The sequence below is a fragment of the Pogona vitticeps genome, chromosome 1 (genome assembly GCF_051106095.1).
Source record: "Pogona vitticeps strain Pit_001003342236 chromosome 1, PviZW2.1, whole genome shotgun sequence".
NCBI classification, from domain to species: domain Eukaryota; kingdom Metazoa; phylum Chordata; class Lepidosauria; order Squamata; family Agamidae; genus Pogona; species Pogona vitticeps.
In genome coordinates, this window is record NC_135783.1 from 41,023,845 (window position 1) to 41,049,639 (window position 25,795).

A 25,795-nucleotide genomic window follows, 5' to 3' on the forward strand; every position below is an offset into this window, starting at 1 on the left:
GCGAGACACCACTATAATTATGTATAGTACTGGCAGAATTTTGGATGGAGCCCTGGCATACAAATCCTAAATCCACAATCTATTTGAGAATACCAAAAGTGAAAATAAAGTTATGCTGCCTGCATGCAAGGAAAGAGGGAGGGAGGGAAAGAGAGGGTGGAAAAAGAGCAAATGAGATGCAGCAAAGCAATTATAAATAAGTGGAAACTCTCTAAAAGCTCATGTCTGGTAACTTGCTACCTGAAGAGTGAGAAAGTACCTCCACCTGCAAGAACCCAATCCAGGACTCAACACGACAGGACTAGTATTTGATAAAGGCAATGTATATTTATTCATTTTACAAATGAGGGCAATATTTGGTTGTAACAGTTCCAATTATAGACAAATATACCTGTACATTATATTGGTGAATGGCTCAAAACCTTGTTAATCTTGCTCTTTGAAATAGTTTATACCACTTCAGCTTAACTGAACTAATAGCAAGCCCTGTTCTGCCCCTAAGATTAAAAATTCATAATAAATGTATACGCTTTGTGTTACATTATTAACAAGCATTTGCCCTCCTTTCCTTTTCACTATTATTCTTTTGCATTAATCCTTACTCTTTCAAAGATGACAGTTCTCTGGGTCAGCGTTGATTTATATACAAGCTCAAATAAAAGAAGAGGTTGGGAGCCACCAGTCTTTTTTTTTAAGTACAAGAAAAGCGAACATTTTGCACAAACATACAAAAAGTCCATTTGGTTTTAAAATGTTGCTGCTTCCAACCTTGCTAGCACTGTGTCATTGCCAAGACATGAATAATTCTGTTAGGAGGGAATGGACATGTATGGGGAAAGAAGACAAAAAACTATCAAGAAAATTCAACAGTAAGTTTTAGGTCTTACAAAAATATTTATTCTCTTCCAAAAAATGTAGCAAGATGCCAACTGGAAAAGTACTTAACTAAAGTAGGTTAAGAAGATACAGACAGAGTGGTCTTCAGTTCATCAGAATTTCAAAAAAGCTGCAACAAGTTCACCATCCAAAGGGCCTCGGTAAACTATTCCAATTGACATGCAAAACGAATGTCCAAGTAATGGGGATAATTTGCCTACTATGCCAAAGTTTCAATGTGATCCCAGAAAATATAGGACAGAAAAAGGCTGGCACTTTTACACTTTCTGTTATTGGAAACACAGGATTCCAATATACTCTCACACACTGGCTAGGTGTTGTTTGCACTTGCTTGTGTGACGCAGGCGGCTTTCACCATAACAATCCAGACATAAAGTTTTGGTGGCCAGCACTTAAGAAGCTTTGTTTCTTTGAAAGCTGTATGTTATTCTTCTTCACTTTCATTTTCTGGGTCCAAATCTGATTCTCCATTGATTTCTTTATCGACATCCATTTCCTGGTCATCGTCAGATGCATCCTCTTTCTCATCATTTTCCTCAGCTTCTCCCTCATCATCTTCGTCCCAGTTCTCCTGCAAGAGAGTGACAAGATACGTGATGATGACTGTAGTTCTTTTCAGATATAAGAAAGGACCTGAAAATCAATGGTTCCTTGGGTGCAAATTGTTCTTCCACTCATACAGATTGCAACTATTCCACTTTTCTACTGTGTTTCCTAGTTACTGCAGCCAATTAATCACCTGGTGACCAAACGGGAAGGGAATAGATGGAATTTACTTACATCCGAATCTTTTTCCACAGCCATCTCATCATCTGAGCCTTCCTCTGATGATTCTAGGAATAAGCATAAGTGTTTTATGTAGACTTTTCAAAAACATACAAATGAAATGCACTCTAACACACTGAAGAACTTTGCAAGAAAAACTACTATGAAATATTGTTTAGTATCTTCCGAGTGCTTTACAACATGATCTCCATGAGGCTTCTCTTGAAAACTGGAAGGTTTATACTTCTTCACCCCACCTCCTCCAACATCTGCATCTTCAAGAGAATGCTTGAAAGATGGCACCTTTACACAACGCTCAATAATAAAGATGGGGCCAGCAGGCACAGTCCCCCACTGCATCACCACATGCAGACTGAAACATGGGAGGAAAGTTAGTGTAATGCTCTTTTGACATCTCGACCAAGCTGGACCATGTATCATTTTTACTTTGGCACAAGAGTCTAGGAAACAATCAAGGCGCACCACATTTCCTGATGAGTCCCCATGCATCTCCAAAAAGTCACTTTGCTTACCTTCTTCATATACCAGCTTTGCAGTCTGGTCAACGTCAGGCACATCCTGAGCCTTTTCCAATGCAGCAACCTAAAAATGAAAGCACCGCCTCATCAACAAGGATTATGATTAGGTCATCATGCAAGGGCAGAACTCATATTACTTCACAAAATCTCTGTGATTAAATGAAATGCTACTTGGAATGAAAAGCTACCATTCAAAAGAAAGAAAGGTAGATAAACTTCACATTTTTTTTACCTCAGTAACATTTTTGCAAGTACAAAACTCCTTTGTTTAAGCAACTGTTTAAAAAACTGGAAGTGCCAATAAATCTGCAAGTGCCAATGTACCTGTGCAATTCATATCATATTTCAAACATTGTATTTGTGAAATAAATATCACATACTGCCCTTCAGAAAATTTTCAGGCATGTTTCTCTGATACACTGATGGATCTACTGACATATCACGGTGTTACTGTGATAAACGCCTCTAAGTAAGAGCTCATTTTGGCAGTGTTATCCACAGTGGCGAGATGAAATATGTTGAGGATTAACACTTCATGCAATTCACAAAGGCGATTCTAAATGCATATGTCGCAATAAAATGATTAGCCTTAAAGATCGAGAAGATTCTCTATTTCAGATATGCATCCAGTGCTATAACATTATTCAAACAAGTGTCTTCCTTCAAGAAAGACTGTAAGCATAAATTATCAAATGGAAAAGTCACAGCTAGGAAAGAAAATAGAATACTTAAAGCCCAAACCTATTCCAATATGAGAATTTATGCTGTAAAACTATGACTACCAAGACATACAAATTTTTTTTGCTGATTTTTAAGTGACACTAATTTTTTTATTGAAGAGTGATTATAAACACTTAATAAATAACTTACAATGTAACAACCATTAGGATAGGAGACCTCATTGTGACTGGTTATGTACCACTATTCTACATTCACATCTTTTAGAGAGCGACACGATCAGCTTCGACTCACCTGGGTAACAATAAGATAGAGCTTTCCATGCAAGCGAGAGAGCTTCTGCAAGGTCTTCACTCTGCTCTCCATGAGCTGATATAGCATTCCTAGTTGGGGAACCAAATCTGGCAACTTGGGAGGGAAATGAAAAGTTTGTTAAAGGACAAAACTGATGGCCCTTTAAAGGGAACTGTTTTCAGGCAAAGCAGGTTGCTATCATCCCAAGCCCTTTTTACATATACACATGCTAACTAGTTGTGCTGGCATCTCTTATTTTTAAGAAATTGCTGTGTGCGCTTCGCTTTCTTGAATATCCAGCATGAGAACTATACCACACCTCTCTGCCCGGGCTTTACCACTGCAAATTATTTTTCTCTTGTCCTCTTTGCTCTCTGCACAAAGAATCTCCCTTATTTATACAACCTCTTTTAGCACAGTACAACCACTACTGTTCAATAGGGCGCAGAAGAGGCTATTGGGAGAAGCTGTGTGTGTGTGTGTAAAGGTGGGACGAGGAAAAAGAAACATAAGCTATGGAAGCTATCTTCTATTCAACACAACTAACGGATAATAAAAAAGCAAAACACAGATCGGACAATCTGTACACTTACTGTTGAAAGATAGGATGCATGAATAGTCAAAACAGACTTCAGCCATCGAACCATTTGTGAGGCACTGGAAAACAGCGACAAGCATGATTTGCAGTTATTGACAAGAGTTACAAACATTTTTAAAAGTTTCAAGATGACAAATAAGATGTGGACAACGTATGGTTGTCCAAGTACTGGGCATATTAGGATTACTTGTTCTAATTTTCCTAAAACTTTCACCACAGCCATGAGAATAAAAGAAAATCCAAAGGAACAAACAAAACAAAGAAAAACAAGTCCAATCCCCTCGAAATAATTCAAATCCAGAATACAAAATTAAAAGTAGTCTTTAAGTTTTCCTTCTATGTTTTTAGTGATGAAGTGCAATGGTTCCAATTCTGAACTGTTTGGTTGTGGAGAAATTATTTCTATCCTGGCATGCCACATCCATTTCTATTGAAAAGTTTCCCCCTTCGCTCCCTTGTCCGTGCCCAATCACAGAGACTGCATATGTAAGAACATTTCTAAGGGGCTTTCACTTGTGGTATATAAAAATGCACTTTACCCAATTTGGAATTTCTTTTAAAGAGTAATGTAGTAGTATTTCTTAAAAATAAAAAATGACTGTATAGCAAGAAGCTGTATCATATTGTTTTCAAAGGGAAGCACATTCAAAGTCACGTCCTAACAGGTGGGTTTGAATATAGCTTTAAACATGAGCAACGGTAGGACTGATGTATCAGCTTTATCAATATGTAACAGCGTGATGAGCCTAAATGGTCAAAAAAGAAAAGTGCCTTATTTTTAAATACTTATTATCAGCGTTTCAGATAATCTTGCCTTACCTGTATGGATGACCTTGTAGCCTTTTTGTGAGCTAAAAAAGGGAAATGAAGTAGAAACTGAACTTGTATGAGGCGCTGATACAAACAGATCTCTCAATGAAGACATATACACATAAATCCTTTATTATTTAAGCCACTACTTCAGAACAATTTGTAACAACTTCTGCTAGATATGTTTCATCTTTTTAAAAATCATAACAAGGAAACTATTATTTGTTCGCATCATGTAGCACAATAGTCGTCTTCATTGTCTTTCACACCTATACATATTCATGAGGAATATCACAGCATGGTCTCCAGCAATGTATCATTACATTTAGGGATCTTTCTTAGTTCTTTCACAGTAATATTTTGTAACATATGGCATACTTCATAAAGTATTATTACTTCATTCTTTCAGGAGTGTAAACATCAGAGGAACAGATGATGGATTGGCTGGTTTAAAATATAGTTTCAGATGTTGGGCTTATTTTATTTTTAAAGTCATTCTGATAAAACTGAGGCTTTGCTTAAAGGCTGGCCCATTCAGCAGGTTTGTTGGTAAAGCAAAGTATTTGCTGGACATTGGCAATGCAATAAACATTTCAGATTTGAGAAGCTTTGAATTGGACCTACTTTAAAAGGGGGAGAAGGGAAATACAAACTGCAATGCAGTGTGACGTCTTACTATTGCAGGACTATTGGCGTGAAAGGCATACTGCAAATCAAGTGAAAACAGCTGCTTGGGGCCTGCATCCACATACAAGAAAAAGAGTGTTCCTTGTATATGTAATGAAGAACTCCCTTTCCAACCCAAACCTCTTTCAACAGCTAAAACACCTTGCTCAAACTGTCTACACTGACAACATGTATCCAGAACAGAACCAGAATTTTAATTAGGAACTTAAAAGAAAATATGACTTTGACACAGCCCAATCAGTTCCTCTTTTTTCAGAAAGACAATTTATTTGACTTTGGTGTTCGTTACATTGCCGTCAAGAGAAAATAAATAGTTGCTTTATGAGATAGTCAGGCTGCTCTCATTCCCCTAATGAACCATAATCAGCATTTCTGTATACACAACTCTGTGCACTGACAGTGTTATATAAGTTAATGAAAATAACTGTAATAGTGACAGTAACATCACCCTCATTTTCAAGACTGGTTAAACACTACCCCATTTTACAATGACAAACTCACACTCCTTTTGTTTTTAACGAGGTAGCTCTGTTTATTTCAACATGTATAATAAAAATAAAAAACCACAAAACTGTGGTTCCTTAAAGGCTAACAGATTTATTTCAGTGTGAATTTTTGTGGTTTACAGTCTGCTTACTCAGTCAGAAACTGAAATAAATTTGTTACACTTTAATACATCACAATTTGTTTTCATTTTTATTATAAAGCCTGTTCATCTGCTAATTTGCATTTGATTTCTCTGAAAAAGAAGTCTAACATAAAGTTGTGATTACAGTGACTAATATAAGATATCTCTTACCTCATGCAGGAGTGGAATGACAGCATGTACAGGCATTCTGGCTACTGTTTTCTTGATTACTGCTTCTTTCTTGGTCTGAAGCACTTTCTGTAAAAAAGGGGAGAAGAGGAAGAATTTACCAGCTTTCCATTATTGCCACTAAAAGACCTATACCAGAAGCTGCTGTCTTACAATGAGACAGCTTGTTATAATTCATCTGGTGAGAAAGGAAGGCAAATCTTGATTCACCCATGATAGTCACTTGGTGATCCTGGACTAAAGACAAATTTTTAGCTTTACCTTCTGCACAGGAGAATACAAAAACAAGTGAGATATACAATCAAGTGCTGTGGTGTGCTTGATAACCATTCCGTTCAGGCACACATATCTTCCTTCCCCAACTTTCCTCTCCATCCCGTCAGTCCAGAACCTAATGGTGTCCCCCTACCTTGAATATTCCTTCAACATTTGCTCACTGAGAGGTTTAAAAGCCCTCTCTCTTAGCAGGTGGCATCGGTAGTCCGTACCGCCTTTTTCCATCTCTGGCGGATAGCCTGGCTGCGACCCTATCTCGACACGGGGCGCTCACTACCTTGGTGCATGCGCTCGCAATCTCAAGATTAGACCACTCTAATGCGCTCTACGTGGGGCTGCCTTTGAGGTTGACGCGGAAACTCCAGGTGGTGCAGAATGCGGCGGCCAGACTCCTTAGTGGAGCGAGAAAATACCAGCATATTTCTCCTATTCTGGCCGCGCTGCATTGGCTGCCCATCCGGTTCCGCATCGACTTCAAAGTTTTAATGCTTACTTACAAGGCTCTAATTGGTTTAGGACCTCGATATTTGGTGGAACATCTACTCCCACCAAGGTCTACCCGAATCACCTGAGCGAGGCAGGAGGCGAGGCTGAGGAGCTTGACGCCGAGAGAGGTCCGGAAGGAAAAAACATGAAACTGGGCCTTCTCAGCGGTAGCTCCTCGCCTCTGGAACAATCCCCCTCCGGAGATTCATGTGGCCCCTACGCTGGGTATCTTTAAAAACCAACTAAAAACATGGATTTAGGCCTTCCCTCCAGTCAATACCTGATCTTTTTCTCTCCTTATTTTTCCTTATTTATTTTTGCTCTATCTTCTGTCTTGTAATTTTTGGAAGATATTTTATGTAATAATCTTTGTGGGGTTTTTTTTATTTGCTGTAATGTCGTATTGGAAGCTGCCTAGAGTGGTCTTAGGACCAGATGGGCGGGGTACAAATGAAATAAATAAAATAAATACTGTACATAAAATAAATTTTCCCCTTTTAATGTACTTTGTACCATAAGTGTACCCAAGCCACTGCTCTCTTGTGTGTGAATACTTACATAAATATCTGGTTTGCTTTTTACCTAGATATTTCTATGTTTCTGATCAAAGAAAGCTAAGAGGGTATTTTTGCTACTAGCTATACTGTTCAACTGGAATTTATTTATTTATTTAAATATTTTAACTCCACCTTGCTCCTTAAAAGGACCCATGTTCTCTGGATGTTATAAACAGAAAACCACTAAGTAAGAATAGGTCCACTGTAATGGGCAGCCAAAACATCAGCTGTCCGTCACAGCTGGGCAGTGAGTCATCAGCCAATGGTGTGACGGAGGGTGGAACTTAAGGGGAGGAGCCGGTACAAAAAGGGGGGTGAAGAGTGTGTGAGGGCAGATAGAGTTTGAGATGAGAGCTTGTGCTGAGGGTTTAAAGTGATTGTTAGCTATAGTGAGTGAGAGAGCCTGTCAGTGTGAAATAGTCTGTGAGAGCCAGTGATTTATTTACAGTGATTGACTTATTGATTCTTTACCAGTGATTTACTATTTTTATTTCCTGTAATCAATAAACCAGTTTTTGTTTTTCAAAGTTACACTTGTCCTTCACTTGATTTTCAAGGATAAGTTGGTGGCAGCAGATTTTAAAGTGAAGTAGCAACCACTCTTTGAGGTTTGAGGGTGGCTGTTACATCCACATACAGCTTAAGAACTATTATCGGTATTAAGTTCTTACCTACTTACGCTCCTCACTTTTTGAGAACTCCACGTACACAGTCCAAGAACCATTACAAGCCCACTCATAATATGTTTGTTTTCTACATGCACAACATGTACAGCCTCAGAGCTTCTACTTTCAGCTTATCAAATTTGCTCATCATGATCACTAAACTGTTTGGAATATGAAAACATCAGCATCAACCAAACCCATTTCAAAGAATAGCTTACTTATCTCATGTTTTGGGTAGGATAAAGGTTGGAGATGTTGCATTTATATTTCATAGGGAGATCCACAAAGTCATGTACAATGCTTGCAACAAATGATGGTCTGATTGACAGAATCTAACTCTAACCCATGAAGCAAACACTGTCTGGACAGGTATCCCTATCTATTTGAGAGTAGACTATGGGATACGCAGATGGCAAAGAGTGTACTTAAGTGTACATAAATGTAATAACTGTGTCTCTAACTGAAAAAGCAGATCTGGCCATGATGGCATTTGATTTATATACCTAAAGACTGGACTAGTATTGATGCACTTTAGATGGGGCTACATTCGAAAAGCTCCCAGAAATTTCTATTAGCACATTATGTGGCAGTAAAAGTTCTGAGCAACACCAGGGTCAAGTAGAATACTATGTATTTTTTTTTCCCTCCTGGATTGATGACTGAGTTGGTTCTGGGCTAAGTCCAACAGAACTTGCTCTTTATTATGGTTGTTGTGGGTTTTTCGGCCGTGTTCTGAAAGTTGTTCTTCCTAACATTTTGCCAGTCTCTGGGGCCGGCATTTTCAAAGGACAGGAGTCAGTATTCTGTCTGTGTTCTGGTGCAGTTTGTTTGGATAGTTGAGTATTTATAGCTGTGGGATCAGCTTTTGTCCTTTTCAGGACAAAAACCACTGCAGGATACCTTGCAGTTATGGGCCAGGTATATATTGGAACTACAAAACGCAGCATCCACACCAGAATCAAAGAACATGAGAGACACTGTATACTAAAACAACCAGAAAAATTGGCAATAGCTGAACATGCCCTAAAACAAGCTGGACATATATGAGATGTATGCTTAATGGTATCCAAGAACTCTGTGCCCAAGATACCTTCGTGGCAACCACTATACCGTCCTTCTGTCTCCTTGTTGAGATCTGATCAGCTATTTCAAATCATTATTTGCTGTTCATTATCGTCTTAACTACTACACTTTTTTTTACTATGTTAGCTAAACTGATCTTCCTATTAAAAAAAATCTGTCCTCATCTCAATGATTCACATAGTGCCACTGCATACAGTCTGTCTGTTCTATGCACCTAGCAAGCAAAAGTGAAATATATTGTCTTGCCTGACATGAAGCTTCTGTATTACTTAAAGGCTGTAGGAACGATATGTGGAAGAGTGGAAGGGACACAAATTTGGAATATACCCTGTGTAAAGTTAAATTCAAAATGAAATCTCTTCCCCTATCTTTACTGGTTCTGTCCATACAATATGAGCTTAAAGTAGTGATCACCCATTAGTTACATAGGTTTATGATTAAATAAATAAACACTACCTAGAAGCATAACACAGAAACCCGGGTGATGCAGTCCACACGCTTTCTACACTACACAACCATATCTCCTTGAAACAGAAGGCAGGCATCAGTAAAGTGGATCGAGGATTGTTTGTGTTCACATGCAAGAGCACTTATCTGAAAACAAGGACTACAGTTCAGTTAGGACTGTGGGCCACATACTGGGCAAACCAGTATTTCTACATGAAGCAGAAAACAAACATCCAGTTTTATCTGTACCTACAAGTACTCAAGGTTACGTACAGTCATACATTATCTATTTTGTAATATTTCTAACACCACTTTTAAAATCTTCAATAGAAAGACAGGCTGTATTTCAACATGTAAGGCAGTGGGCAATTTCATGACCAGCAGTGAATACTGTTTTCTTCTAAATAAAAGTTATTTTCAAAAAGTGGCACTTACTATAACTGGTTTTAAAACACTACATTCCAGTTTTAGATGTCAACCCACCCTATTGGCAGGCTAGCTTTTAGCCTCTTTTATGAAACTGAAAGCCGCCGGGGGGGGGGGGGAGATATTTTTTACACCATTATCCTAATAGACATAACTATCAGGATTCTGACCAAAATATAATTTTGATCACTTTGTACAACAGAAAGGCTTCCCATATTATTCTTAATACTTACATTTAGAATCTCAGGATCACTGCTTTCCAATCCTTGAACTAGAAGCACTGCAAAATTGTCAGTCTGTGGAAGGCCTCCTGATGACTGTTTCGCTTTCATCACATCTATATCCATTGCACCAAGACGATCTTCAATGCTCTCCTATGTGATTAAGGAGGTTATTGCTTTAAAAACAAGAAGCACTACCTATGGAATAATATCCCCATAATTAAACCTTTTTGCAAGGTGGTTAATATCAATGTTATTTTAAGAATCACACTGATTTCAATCACAATTTAAATAAAAAATGATTTATTTCAGTCGTCATAAATACAAATTTTTAAAATTTAAATCATTTTCAATTGACTCCATTTCCTGCAGTCTCCAGCACAACCTCCTAAATTGTGCTGACTCTGTCAAGTGGCATTTTGTAAGGCAAGGGATCTATTTTCACAAGTAGCACTGTTTCCTGGACAATGTTCCATCCATGCCTGGTTCTACCCAAGAACCTGATAAGGTATTTCCTTCCATTAAAAATACTGCACGAGCTGAGTACAATCAACAGTCCACAGGTCAAGAGACTTATTTCTTGAAGACTTTGCAACCCTACTGCATCTAATTTTACTATGCTATTTTTCAAAGGAGATGCAGTCCACAACTGGACACCAACACTACCATTTCACACTTTCAAGAGACATGGAACTATACAAAGTTGTCCATATGGAGTCATTTGCCACAAAAGATTTTGGAAATGTCCTTGAATACATAGTTTGCTCATGCATACTACATTTCACTGTTACTCCATGTGGGACTAGAAACATGTCTTGCAATTCACTCAACAATCCTTTGTTGTTGTGGGGGTCAAGATATCTTTCAGAAAAGCTTGACTGAAACCACTCACTTTCCTACTAAAAATTCCAATACATAAACTGAAAAGAACTGGTTTTAGCTATGAAGAACATCTCCACAATGTGAATCGCAACAAATGAGTGGCTGAAAAATCTTACATTTCACCCGGATTAAGTGGACAGTCATTTACCTCTTTGCTATCTGCCTTCCTTTTAGTTTCATTTTTTTCTCTGCAAGATAAAGGTCTGACAGCTGCACTATGACCAGGAATCCCAGGAACTAATGTTTTAACTTCTGAGTTGATTAGAGGCATTTTCACCTAATTAAAAACAAAGAGAGAGAGAGGAAAAGATAATCTACATGGATCCGAAGCCTTTTGTATTTTGTAACAATGTTAACCTTGTCCAAACTCAAAATCTACACAGGAATGAGCTTACTAACATATAAACTCTTGTTGTACAAATGATACACCTGATAACACGTTTCTATAAATTGTATTTAAATAACTGTATAGGAAATGTTGTTAGCACTCTGCTGGACTGAGATTTGTCACAAATACACAAAGTAAGTTTTACAGAAAACCAATCATGAATCGATCTCTAAGCAACCACTGAAATCCTGCTGTTGTAGCTATACCTGCTACAAATACCTGGGGTGACATCACCAGCAGGGCAGATCTCTGTTCATAAAATACCTTCTCTCCCTCATCTCCTCCTCTGATATGACTTAGCCCCACCCCTTCCCTGGGCTTTTACATTCTCTGTTTATAGAGAGACAAGGAGAAGAAGGGTAGTGATCTCTCACTCCATTCACATTTCCAAGAGGCAACACAACTGGCTGGGGAAAGGACCCCACTGGAATCTCCAGTGTTGGTCTGGAGAGAGCTGCAGGATTCCTTCCTCAACCTCCAAGTATAAGAGCAATGGCTATAAGAAAGAAGCGAAACAAAACAAGCTAACTCAGCAAAGAAATACACCAGGAATCTAACACTTAACATTTGCAATCTATTATTCCATTGTGCTCAACTTTCTAAAACTGGTTTATGTGTTGAAAACTCTTATAAGGGTTGAAAAATAAGTATTATAATCATCCACAGAAAAAACCTATTGGATATACAATATGACTTATTAAAAGGCAATAGCCGAGACCTATCAAATGGCATCTGGTACTAGTTCTTTGCTTTTTCAGTAATTAAACAAAACTTGTATCACAGAAGTATGCCGTATAACATATTATGACTAAGTAGGCACACTTATCCTTTCTAAAAAGAATTCTAATAAAGATTCTGTAAAATAAGGATTATAAAATAAGAAATTTGTAACAAGAAGGTAAGAGATAAAAGCTAGGCAGACTAATTCATTATTTAATTGTACATATTTAAAGACCATTTGTCTTCTCCTCTTTCTTCTGGTCATTGACTACAATGCAGGAATCAAAATCATGTAGATCTGACACATGTATACATGTATTTCCTTAGTGTCACAGGAAGCATGATTTACTGTGGAACACTAGCCAGAGGGTACTGTCGCCCTTGTGGGTGTGCCATAGCATCTGGTTGGCCGCCTTGTGTACAGAACACTGGCCTTAATAGGCACATGATCCAGCATGGTGCTTCTTAAACCCTTCTAAATAATTAACATGAACAATGCAGGTATGAAAGCAACTGAGAATGCATCTGAATGTGGTTCTAGGCCTCTCTCTCTCTCTCTTTTTTCCCAAAGACAGAGGAAATCTCATAACTTTCCTGTATTTTCTCTTCTTCTATCTTTACTGAAACCTTCACACTGAGTCAACAATCTGTCATCTCCACTGCTTGTTGTCTCTTTTAGCCTCGAAGATACACAATTTAAAGCTTCAGTTTAGGGAAATGCTGCGAAACCTCCCTCAAGAATGAATCAATAATCCTGTACAATTCAAATAACTGTCTGTACACCGAACAATGACAGGAAAGGGTGACTAAAATATGGATGGGGTGATAATTTTCTAAAGTGTAACCTATAATTTTTAAATACAAAAACTAATCAATACAAAAGCAAAAATTAATGTATGAAAATATTTACACTTGCTAAAAAAATCTCCCCCAAACTCGTGGATTACTAAAAATCAGCAGCTGTTCTTTTTAATAAGTATTTTCACATCATAATGAATGTGAACATTTCTCTCATAACTGTTTTATATAAAAGCATGTGCACTATTTTGAGATGATCTAACTATTTTAACATTGATTTCCTTACTGAATAAAGTGGGATTAAAAAACAAATTCTTAAGTGAACTCAGGTGAAAACAGCAGAGAAACCAACAGAGTTGACAATGTTCCAGATAATGCATCCAAGGTTCTGCATACTGAAGCCAGCTCTCCCCCTCCTTCAAACTCTGCATTTTCTTTCAAGAACATAAATTGAACCAGTGGCACTGCTCTTAAATTGTGCACAAGTTAAATAACAATAGAGTACAAGATATATGACTTAGGATCAAACTCATGAGCAATCTTCTACATGTCAACTCACAAGTAAGTTGATTTCTGATTTCAACAAGGTTTACTTTGAAGTATGTACAAAACTGCATTAAGCAGCACTGCTCGTTGGATGCTCGGAAAAAACTATCCTACTTACAATGAGTCTAGCCTTTTGGTGGGCTTTGTTTGGATCCTAATTAAACGGACTCCTAGAATAAAGAGACATGCCCATATGAAATGTGTGAATTCTCTCCACTCCCAGGCATGCTCAGACAGCCAAGAGTATATGTCATCACTGGAATTCAGAGACAAGCGAAACCAAGACAGCAGTCATCACAGCACACCCTTTGACCCTTGGCATTTCCTTTCCTATGGGGTTGTCCTGTGGCTGAAAAGCATACACTTTTTCATTCCTATTAACACGCAAGTAAATATAATTTAAAGAAACCAAACATAAAACTGTCTCATGGGCATCCTTAGTGAAATGCCCGTTTATGTTCATGTGTCTGGACTCCAAGAATGGTATTTAAATATATACATGGCAGAGATGAAGCATGTGCAGCATTAGTAACAATAATTTTTAAAGATTAAAAAAATCGGCACTTTCACAGATTACAATCAACTTTCTTGTACACAATCAACAATCTATTAGTGTTTAAGGTGCCAGGGTAATTTGGGGGTTGTTATGTTTGCCACAGAGACTAAGACAGCTGCTTCATTGGAACAAACTCAACAGTATAAGCTAATGTCCTAATAACTAAATGCAGTTTAGGTCCACTCACCTCTGTAAACAAAAATACACAGCTTTGTCAAAAGACATACTTGGATGTAACCATGCATCTGCCATTTTACTTTATGTATCTTATACCCGCTACCACTTCCACTGTAACAAGAACCACTTAAAAAATAAAAGAGTTCAAACCTCACCTTTGTCACAGCCATTTCTGTTTTAAGTGTCAGCGTCTTTTGAATATCTCTTACTAGGCACAGATGTGATTCTGTAGTATTCAAAGACTAGAACAAGGAAAGGAAAAAATACAGATGTTTCAAAGGCTTTCCAAATCAATAAATTTTAGTCAGACCATCTAAGTTAAGCTGTAGAATATTTTCATGAATAAAACAAGTATTTGGATCATTGACCAGCCACGACTAAGTAAGATTCCTAAATTATAAGCACCTTAAGGATATACTACTAAAATCTGGCCTGAATATTTATGATTGCTATTCAAAGAATCATAGAGCAATTGAGTTAGAAGGGGCCTATAAGGCCCTCAAGTTCAAGTTCCTACACAATGCAGGAATCAAAATCATGTAGATCTGACAGAGAATGTCTCCAGCGTTGGAGCGCTCACCACCGCGCAAGGTAATTGGTTCCATTGTTGTACTGCTCTAACAGTTAAGATGTTTTTCTTGATATTCAGCCTAAATCTGGCTTCCTGTAGCTTAAGTCGATTATTGCATGTCCTGCACTCTAGAATGATCAAGAATAGATCCTAACTACCTTTCAAGAATTTGAAAAGTGCTATCGTATTTCGAGGCTACTGTAATACCAAAGAGGAAGAGGAGCTCTGCACAGAGGGGAGCAGAGTTACGCAGGTGTGCACCTTAGAGGGAACCTTGCATATCATAATTTTTAGATAAATTTTCAGATAAACTTTGAATTTCAAAAAGACTTTACATACCACTCTTTCAAGAACAGGCTGTAAGGAGTTTCCATACACAAGCAGCAACGATTCCTTATCTGAACAAAACGCAGCTGCTAGAATAGGAACTGGCTTTGGTGTGGAATCACCACCCTCTCCAGGTGTTGCTATTTGGATTGTACATTTTGATGTCAAGGGCTTTTTGCAGTATCTAAAAAGAAAAACATCTGATAAAAATACATTTATATTTGCACACTTGACTCCTTTGCTTATAAATCACTTTGTAATCAGATTCCAAACGAATTTTATTCATTTCTCATATCATATAGCAACTACTGTTTTCATAGCTTTTTTTCCAGTGGCTGCCCCATATCCAGTACAAACCCAATAGAGTAGACCCTCTAATGAAATTGACATTATTCACAGTGATATTAAAAATACTGGGCTTCATTGTAAGAGCATCTAATATTTCTAAAAGAGGAGCACACTGCAGCTAAGATTTACCTTGCTATTCCTCCCCGGACTACTACAACTCAGAATCCAAACAAAAGTGCGTTGGTGCTTAAATGCCAACTTACCCATTCAAGATTTGCTCAAATATGTGCAACTGTCCATCTCTGCATACAACGGCTATTTTTACCGGCTGAAAACAATGAATACATCATCAGCACAGACTTTAAGAATTAGAGTAGCCAAATTTGAAAAACAGATGCATTATTTAAAATGAAAAAGAAGGTGAAACCATTTTATATTGAGCTTCCCATTCTAAAATTAGTACTTCTGAAACAGCCACACATAGTGACCAAGGGCTGTAAGAATTGCAAATATAATCGTAGTTGAATGGAAACTTTACCATGCCCACAGTTCTTTTTAATTGCTTAAGAGACAGCAGGCATATTCCTGTCTGTAACTCCCTCTGTACAAGTGTGAGCATACTAAGACCAGTTGTGGTCACCATTTAATATTAAACACAGCTGCTTCCTACACAAGTCCCACTGAACAAAATGGGACTCACCTTAGTGTAAACAGCCACAGGAGGCTATAAAAACTGTGTAGAACTTTTCAATGCCAAGGGCTGGTAGTCGGTGGACAAAACAGTGTTTTCCTATGAAATGCAAAGTACATGTCCATACTGCCTGTTTAGGGGGTTGCACATAGTCATGTACTAAAAACTGCAGTGTGTAATCAGGTGAAGAACCATAGGGGTCCGATAGATTTTATCTGAAAATTCACATCCTTCTTTCCTCATACACATACAGTGGTGCCTCGCATTACGACGTTAATTCGTTGCAGCGAAATTGCTGTAGAATGAAAACATCGTAATGCGAAATTAAAAAGCCCATAGAAACGCATTAAAACCTGATTAATGTGTTCCTAGGGGCTTGAAACTCACCGTCCAGCAAAGATCCTCCACAGGGCACCATTTTCGCTGCCCGTGCAGCGAGGAATCCATCCCAGAAAAGAGCGGGGAGCCTTTTTTTTAACCCAGTGGCCATTTTGAATCAGCTGTTTTAAAACCGTCGTTTTGCGAGAATCGGTTCCCAAAGCAGGGAACCGATCATTGCAAAGCAAAATCCCCCCATTGAAACCATCGTAAAGCGATCGCTTTTGCAATCGGAAAAAGTTCGTCATAATGTTAAACAGGGCGCCCGTCTTGCGAGGCACCACTGTACATGAATCATGATGGCTTACAACAATTTAGCACAATATCATAATAAAAGTAAGTAGAATATAAAAGCAATAGAAAACAATAAATACTCAATTCCCAGAATGTCAAAAGCTTGCCAGAACAAAAAAGTCCCTAGTAATCTGTGTATGCATTTGTTCCAATCAATCATGCCTCCACTACAGCTGGGACACATTCAGATGAGTCCACCATGAAGGAAGCAAGCAGGCTGATATGGCTGAAGGCGGCTCTCAAAAAACAATATAATGGATCCAAGTCCCTTTCCAGATATAAAGAGGAAAGCCTCTTCTAAGCACTAACAAGTTTGATCATATGCTAATTTCCCAAGTGAAGTTAGAAGGAAGATCACAAGAACATGTACCAACTAATACATGACATCTCCAGTATTTCTTTTAACTTGTGCTTTATATTTACATAAAGCATAAGACTTTAACTGGTCAGGTTTGAGAGGAAAGCCTAACTCTTTAAGAGATTAAGGTATCGGCTTTTATGAAACTCAGATTTGCTTTTAAATTAATTTATGCTAATTTTAACTTAACCTCTTAGTTAGATAAACAGAGCAGATCTATGCCAAAATAGTTTCCACAGTCTTGAGCAGAAAATAACTACTGAGAATGTAAGCTATATTCCTTACCTCTTCTTTAGTTTCTGATATTGTCAGGTCAATATGGATGGGTTCATTTGTAACTGTAAAATTCATCACAGCATTCTTCTCTTTCCTGTCAGATCTCACTTGCCTTGAGACAGAAAAACATATTATGAAAAAGTATTCTAAGAACAAGAATTCTAAGGGCAAGTGCCTTTTTTTACTGAAAAATGATTTCCTAAAGAAAAATACCTTCACAAAAATGGTAAACACATATCCACAACAAAGAATGAAAATATAACATCATCACAATATATTATAAGCTGTACATTCAGGTGAGCACCGGATACTCACTGGAACTGCTAAGTTGGAAGGCTTATTTTACATTATAACTGTTTACTGCAACAGTCCCAAACCAAGTGGGATTTTTATCATGTTGTTTATATTTCTTGATACAAATCAACACGCAAAATTGATGATGGTAGTTGGAAAAAAATACATACCAGACACTGAGTAATCGGTCATGTACTGCTCCAGATAAGAAATAGAGCCCTGTAATTCCATCAAAGGGTTGATTTTCACTGGCAGGCCGTAATGTGATGAAGATAAGCATTGAAACTGCTGTAGCATGTCCTGTGAAATGCTAAAGAAGAAACTTCATTTGAGATTGGTCATGAAAACCTACACAGAAACTTAATGCTTAACCTGCAATGAAGAATAAGCTAAAATATCATACTTTTATATAAATGTCTTTTAATAAAACAAATGACATTTTCTTACTAAGGAATTAATTTTGATTTTGAAGCAAATCCCAAGAGCTGAACTCACAAGGGGCAGGAGAGGAAGGAAAGATGTGATAAAAAGGCAGAGTCTGCATATTAAAAAACCCACTACACTGGATTTTTGTTAACAAAAAATGGATTTAACACTAAAATATTGTTAAACATCTACTGGCCAAAAATATATGTTAAATTTTTTAATAAGTATAAGAGATTCTTAAAACATGCCAAAATTGCTTCCTAAAATATACAATGGGACACTGTGAGCATTGAAAAAGAATGTGTTCCCTTTAAAAAATGTTAAACAGTTTTTAGAGATGTAGGGATGGTACAAATTGCCCTTAGAGGATCAAATGTGACTAATGTTACATATGCAAGTGAGTATGAAAGCAAGCCATATCACAGTAGAGAATAGATCAAATTCAGTGAGTACTCATACAAATATTTCAATGATTCAGAATTACAAATACACATTAACTTCTCCCATTTAATAGATTCTATTTCCAAAGAAGCACACACACTGTCCTGTGTGCTTTTTCTAACTCAGGACAAATTTAGTGAGCAGAGGCTACTAGCAGTGCTCAGACACAGCCAAGGAACATCCATGTCCTCATTCAAATGTCAGTCAGTTGAAACCACATTTTAGGGTATCATCACAGCAACCTCTCAAGAAGCCTCTGGTTACTTAAATGATATTAAACAAGATAGAATTTTAGATTCAAAAGTGGTCTTCTTTCTTATATTTCCCCTTGCCCCTTTAAATGACTACATACTCTATAGACTTCTTTGGTCTCCAAGTCCCACAATTTGATTGATCGACCAGCTGAAAGCAGCATCTTTCCATCAGGACTGATGCACAGGGAACTCACACTGCTGTTATCACCTTTCCATTTGCTGAAAAAAATAAGAACAAGGAAAATAAGCATTATTATCACCTATTTATACTACCTTGACAAGAAAAGAGAATGAAATCTAATATAGAGCTCTTATTATCAAAACATTTGATCGTAAGCACATTATAAAGCAAAGTGATGACTTAGGCACCTCATTCCAGTGTAGGAAGCGGCTTTGTAGAGTTCTGACTATGTAGTTGAAAAAGGAAAAATAGTTTTTTAAAAAATATATATATTACAAACTCTGAATGGGGAAACAAAACTCAAGGAATACTGGGATGCATCTTCATTTAGCTACCCTTCCCAGTTTACACATTAAGTATAACTACCTAATTTAAAATCCAAAACCAACATATAATTTACTCACTGTAGGCCCATGCAAAATTTAGGAGGCTCCAATTCTGTACCATCTAGCTAGCAGGAAGGTCCACTGAGTTCTGGCCTTTCACTTTAGTTTTAATTGTTGTTATTTGGTGACATATGCTTTGCAGACAACTGTGTTCTCGTTTAGGAATCAAAAAGCAGCACAGAAGTTCTTTTTATAAAACCGCACAAATTACTTTTGAATAATTTAAGATCAGTCTTTTGCTTAGTCTGTTTCTCAACTATTCCATCCTACCACCTTTACATTTAAGGTAATGACAAAGTGTTATGTTTAATTTTCATATCATTCTACATCAAAGATGATATTACCAAAAAAACCCCAGCAATTCCTATTTGGCAGATATAATTTTTCAGCAACATCTGCTCAGACAGCCAAGAGAAAATTGTCCTCACTACTTATCAGAAGTGAGAAACCACATGGATATCATCATAGCAGTGCATTTTTCTTAACAAGTATTTCGCAATCATACTTAACAATTTAGGAATAAAACAAGTTCATTTAGCATAGTAATCCCTAGGTTCATTTTTAATAGGTGACCCAGCAGTTGAAAACATAGTTCCTAAGTAAGCTGAAACAGCTCACAAGGGATGCAGCTCCACCAATCACTAGAAGCTTCAAGTTGTGGAACAGACACATACCTCACACTTCATAGTCTACTGCAACCAACAAAAATGTAAGTTGATCACATTAGCTTGAAGGCTCTAAGTCATAGGTGGGAAGCCACTGCTCAGTAAACAGGTGCAGCTCACAAATCAAACCTGACCTTGACTTCTAGGTCCCACCCTCATTCCAGGCAGCAGTCAAGGTTAGGAAAGCATGGGTCCATCTACAAAAATGGGTCTTCACTGCTATGCAGTGAAAGAAACAAGACGTGGGCAGAAAGTAGGTAGGCTACTGCCAGCTCTATCTCACCCACTTTGGCTTCAGTACATCCACCATCAACTGTGGCCTCAGAGATTTTCCTATGGGGATATGGCCATCCACATACAAAATTTGCCACTGCTACCCTAAGCCTTCCAGTGGATTGAAAATCACAACTGCACAAAGGTAATCAACCTATTTTTCTTCATCTAGAAACCCTTAGTTGTTGTTGTTTAGTTGTTAAGTCGCGTCTGACTCTTCGTGACCCCATGGACCAGAGCACACCAGGCCCTCCTGTCTTCCACTGCCTCCCGGAGTTCGGTCAAATTCATGTTGGTTGCTTCGGTGACACTGTCCAACCATCTTGTCCTCTGTCGTCCCCTTCTTCTCTTGCCTTCTCACTTTCCCAACATCAAGCTCTTTTCCAGGGAGTCTTCTCTTCTCATGAGATGGCCAAAGTATTGGAGCCTCAGCTTCAGGATCTGTCCTTCCAGTGAGCACTCAGGGTTGATTTCCTTCAAAATGGATAGGTTTGTTCTCTTTGCAGTCCAGGGGACTTTCAAAAGTCTCCTCCAGCACCATAATTCAAAAGCATCAATTCTTCGGGGGGGGGGGGTTGTCAGCCTTCTTTACGGTCCAGCTCTCACTTCCGTACATCGCTACTGGAAAAAACATAGCTTTGACTATGTGGACCTTTGTCGGCAAGGTGATGTCTCTGCTTTTTTAAGATACAGTCAAGGTTTGTCATCACTTTCCTCCCAAGAAGCAAGTGTCCTTTAATTTTGTGGCTGCTGTCTCCATGTGCAGTGATCATGGAGCCCAAGAAAATAAAATCTGTCACTGCCTCCATATCTTCCCCTTCTATTTGCCAGGAGGTGATGGGACCAGTGGCCATGATCTTAGTTTTTTTGATGTTGAGCTTCAGACCATTATTTGCGCTCTCCTTTTTCACCCTCATTAAGAGGTTCTTTAATTCCTCCTCACTTTCTGCCATCAGAGTGGTATCATCTGCATATCGGAGGTTGTTGATATTTCTTCTGGCAATCTTAATTCTGGTTTGGTATTCCTCCAGTCCAACCTTTTGCACGATGTATTCTGCATATAAGTTAAATAAGCAGGGAGACAATATACAGCCTTGTACTCCTTTCCCAATTTTGAACCAATCAGTTGTTCCATATCCAGTTCTGACTGTTGCTTCCTGTCCCTTAGTACATAACTTTTTAAGAAGTTTATTTTGTTTGTAGATAGCCTCCCAATTTAAAGCAACATGACAACAGAAGAAAACAAGGAAAAAGAAATGCCACTTTAAAATACAAAGCGAGGCTCACCATTTCACTCTGCATGTCTGTGTGTTCCATTCTACAATTTGTTTGTCATCTGAACAGCTATATAAGCAACCATTGAACTGGTTCCACCGTACACAGTTGATTTTACTGTCATGGCCACTCTAAATGAAAAAAGAAGGTGTGGATTAGCAAACAGTATTAGACCCTCAGTAGGACTGAGCCAATCTATATCAACATTCCAAGGACAAGATGCTTTACAAGAATATATTGTTATGTACAATATATGATTTGCCCTAATAATCCATTTCCTGTAACTCTATTTCACAAACACAAACAAAAATAAAAAAATAAAAAAAGTAGAAGCAACCTTAGACTTTTCTTAGCTAGATATGGCAGAAGGTACAAGCGTTTTATTACAGAATTCTCTCCTTGGGCAGAGACGTAAAAAACAAAAGGTGACCAAAGACGAGCAGTTTGCCTTTACCCACTTATCACCCCTCTCTGTCTTTTTCTCCTTAAAAAGCAAATATAACTGAACAAGGAGAAAAACTAAAATGAACTGGAAAAGCAAACTGCTGGCCATACAAGAGTTCTGCATACCTTCCAGTGTATCTCCACTGGTTTCTCAACCTAGTAGGGTTGCTACATGTAATCCAAAACATTTACATCTATCAGTGGCTCATTCGGTTTAAATTTCTGTCTTTGGAATAAATTTAATTCCGAAATTATGTTACAACATCTGGTCAAATTTCTGTTTGTCCTTGCTAATTTCTCCATCCTTTAATATTTATACAACCTAGCTCAACTAATAGTTCTAGAAAACTCAAAATACCCATATTCTTGTAGTTTTTTAGCTGGCCGTAACAAAGGCATTTCTCTTTGTGTATTTTATTTTTATACTGAACAATGAGCTACATTTGTTGAGCAATATGTTTTTGAATTAACATTTGTTTGTTTAAAAACAAGTGCATTTGTTTTCATAACTACATTATGTTACTTTCTAATAGAAACAGAAGAACCCAAGGTTTCTATGGTATTATTTGTTCCTAAAAAATTAAGTTTTAACTATCCCAAAACTTCATCCTTTCTATAGAGTCTAATCAAGATAGTTGAAAAAGGACTATTAAGAAAAACTACATTATTTTAGCAGTAGTAAAATAGCAATAGAACATGTAATACTTACTAGTTTGTTTTGTAATTCTCCTTTTATTGTGCTGTATAATAAAATGCTGCCATCTGCAGTACCAATAGCCAAAAGATCTAACTGTCCACTTGCTCCCACAGGTTCAGATTTTCTCTTTTTTCTTTGAGGGCCTTCCTGTAAAGATTCAATAAAAGAAAAAAAAAGTCCAATTGGCTATATTTCAACATTTTACTACTGTGTTTCCCCGAAAATAACACAGGGTCTTATATTAATTTTTGCTCCAAAAAAACGCATTAGGGCTTATTGTTTTATTTTTTTCATGTACAACAATCTACATTTATTCAAATACAGTCATGTCATCTTCTTCTGGTTGCTGCATAAAGGTGGCAGGGTTTCACTTAATTGGGGATTATTTTTGGGGTAGGGTTTATATTACGAGCATCCTGAAAAATCATACTAGCACCTATTTTCAGGTTAGGTCTTATTTTCGGGGAAACAGGGTAGTAAGATTAAATAAAGCTTACTCACACTTTAATGGGTATTACCCTCTTCATGTCCTAGATCATGTCCTTGCATATTAAGCTCTCCAGGTTGGAGACAGCAGAAAAAGAAGAAGACCAAATACTAGATGGAATGACTCCTAAAAGGAAGCCACAGGCTTGAGCCTGCAAGAGTTGAGCAAGGTTGTTGAGGACAGCACATTTTGGAGATTTCCCATTCATAGGGAGTTTGAGGGAAAGGGGAAGACTTGCTTGTCCTTCTGTCAGTCCAGTGTATTTGCAAGAACTCTTCTCCAACACCACATTTCAAATGAATCCTTTTTTCCCCTGTCAGCTTTCTTTACTGTCCAGCTTTCACACCCATACATGGTGATTGGGAATACAAGAGTGTGGATGATCTGGGTTTCCAGTGACACATCCTTCCCCTTGATGCTCTTTCCTAATTCCTTGCTCCCTTTCTGATTTCTTGACTACGCTCACCTTTTGGATCCATCCAAGGAAAACAAAATCTTTTACTATTTCCATTTCTTCATTGTCAATATTGAGTACTTAATATATGAAATGTGATAAAATCACTTTACTCCTCCATAAAGAAAGGGCAGGTTATAGATAAATAAGACAAGACACAAAAGTTGCAATCCTATACACCTTTACCTAGAAGTTTTACTGCACCCGAGGGGACATATTTGAATAAATATGCATAAAGATATGCTGTAAAGCACCAATACTAATTTACCTCCAATGTCAATTGAGAAAACCTACTAGGGCACAGCACAAGGCTAAACTTAAGAAAGCAAAGTTTTTTTGTCCTATGTCTGCCTTACAATAATAACTTTTTACAAGAGTAAAAACTAAGGCTAAACCTGAAAAGTAGTGCAGTAAGGAGAAGGCACAAAAAGTCTGTTACTTATAAACAGCATAGCATAACCTACAACCCTGTGTCCCTCACTCTCAATTGCATATGGGGTCTGAAGGAGAAACAAGGCTTAGGGAGAACCTGTGGAGGAGCAGCCGGAGGACCACGTCCTGGTTCTGCCCCGGGCGCTGTGCTCATTCACGTGCCATGGGTCAAGGTCCCCCGGCCGGGTTTCGAGCTCTTCCGCCTCCGCAGCCGCCATGCCCTCGCTCTGAGGCGGAGCCACGGTGCTGAACACACGCATGTGGCCGCCGTCCTAAGGAACTCCGGCGGAGCTTGCAAAAAGGCTCAGCCGGCTGTGGAGAGCAGGGGAGGCGACGGGGAACCGGGAGAAAGCCGCCTCTCCATCTCTCCCTCCTGGGAGCCCCAAAGACACGGGCCAGCTGACAAGCGGGCCTCCCTTTCAGACGGAGGCCCATTCACACGTGAGAGTTGAGGAAGGCAAGTGCGGGGTTTCTCCGGCGGTCCTCCTCCGGCCCTTTCTGGGTGACAGGCCGCCTTTCAGGGAAGGCCTTTCGCCCTTTCCCCCCTCCCCTCGCGGCATCAGGACCGAGGCCCAGAGGTTCCTCTCCCCGGCCATTCCCCGGGGCGACAGGACGCGGCCCGGCCCCCACCCCCATGAATACCTTGGTGGGAGGGGAGCGGTCGCCTCCTCCGCCTCCTCCTCCTCCACCGGCTCCTGGCGGCGCCCAGGCCAAGCAGGTACAGGCGGCGCTGAGGTGGGCAGAGGGCACGTACTCGTGGTGCAGGCGGCTGCTGGCCGTCTCCCACACTCGGAGCCGCCCGTCCGGCCCGGAGAGGGCCAGGAAGCGCCGCTCGTGAGGGGAAAAGGCGCACGGAGTCCCTGTCACGAAGAGCGGGCTCTGGGCGGCCGTCGCCCGCTCGCCGCAGCCGCACGTTGTGTCGCTGGCCGAGGCGCTCGCTCCTGCCGCCGCCATGGCGCTCCGTCCGGGCCCGTCCCCCCTCTCCGTTCCCAGCAGGCCAGCGAGCGGTCCCCCCCTCGGCGGCCACGTGTTCGGGTTCCGCGCAGGCGCACTCGCTTCCGGCCATCCTCCACGAGGCGAGGCGGTGACGTCGTATGAGTGCGCCTGACAGCGAGGCCTGTCACGCATCGAGCGAAAGGCGCCGTTGTATTTACTCAGAGGAGGCCTGCGCAGAGGTGGGGATCATTTCCGTTTGAGTGACAGCTCCCAGAATCCACCAGCCGGCATGGCCGTTACAGAAAGTGGTGCCGTTGCTGTTTTGGGGTACTTCTCCCAGGCGCTTTGCATGGCTATAACAACGCGAAGCTGAGCTTGGAAAAGTTGCTTCTTTCGGAGTACAGATTCTAGCAGTCCCCATCATGTTTTTTTGGGGGGGAGGACGCTTCTGGGAGTTGTAGTCTCAGAGACTTCCAGACTCTGCAACTGAGGTTCTGTTGCACTTATTCTTGAGTAACTTTTTTTAGCCCAGTGGCGGAAACAATATGGAATCCTTAAGACTTATTTCTAAGTAACACTATTCACGATTATTGCAGGCATTTTTATTATATGGCATTCAGTCACTCCTATATTTATTGTACGTACAGTATGTGT

The 25,795-nt window shown here is 39.2% G+C and overlaps 1 protein-coding gene and 3 non-coding genes across 4 annotated transcripts; all 4 read right to left on the reverse strand.

The window, feature by feature from the left end:
• Positions 1 to 307: 307 nt before the first annotated feature.
• On the reverse strand, positions 308 to 25,278 carry WDR43 (WD repeat domain 43). The gene is made up of 18 exons (XM_020793089.3): positions 24,848 to 25,278; positions 22,845 to 22,979; positions 21,704 to 21,822; positions 19,010 to 19,130; positions 17,961 to 18,100; positions 17,506 to 17,608; positions 15,763 to 15,827; positions 15,224 to 15,395; positions 14,469 to 14,555; positions 11,277 to 11,405; positions 10,259 to 10,399; positions 6,068 to 6,154; positions 4,591 to 4,622; positions 3,767 to 3,830; positions 3,174 to 3,287; positions 2,196 to 2,265; positions 1,678 to 1,730; positions 308 to 1,468 (listed from the first exon to the last, which is right to left on the reverse strand). The coding sequence occupies exons 1-18, from the start codon at positions 25,157 to 25,159 to the stop codon at positions 1,322 to 1,324; spliced, it is 2,091 nt and encodes a 696-aa protein (XP_020648748.2). The 5' UTR covers positions 25,160 to 25,278; the 3' UTR covers positions 308 to 1,321.
• Positions 13,806 to 13,883, reverse strand: LOC140703625 (small nucleolar RNA SNORD53/SNORD92). The gene has a single exon (XR_012082927.1). It is a non-coding gene; the product is annotated as a small nucleolar RNA SNORD53/SNORD92 (small nucleolar RNA).
• On the reverse strand, positions 18,814 to 18,898 carry LOC140703626 (small nucleolar RNA SNORD53/SNORD92). The gene has a single exon (XR_012082928.1). It is a non-coding gene; the product is annotated as a small nucleolar RNA SNORD53/SNORD92 (small nucleolar RNA).
• On the reverse strand, positions 19,874 to 19,949 carry LOC140703624 (small nucleolar RNA SNORD53/SNORD92). Its single transcript, XR_012082926.1, has one exon. It is a non-coding gene; the product is annotated as a small nucleolar RNA SNORD53/SNORD92 (small nucleolar RNA).
• Positions 25,279 to 25,795: the final 517 nt, after the last annotated feature.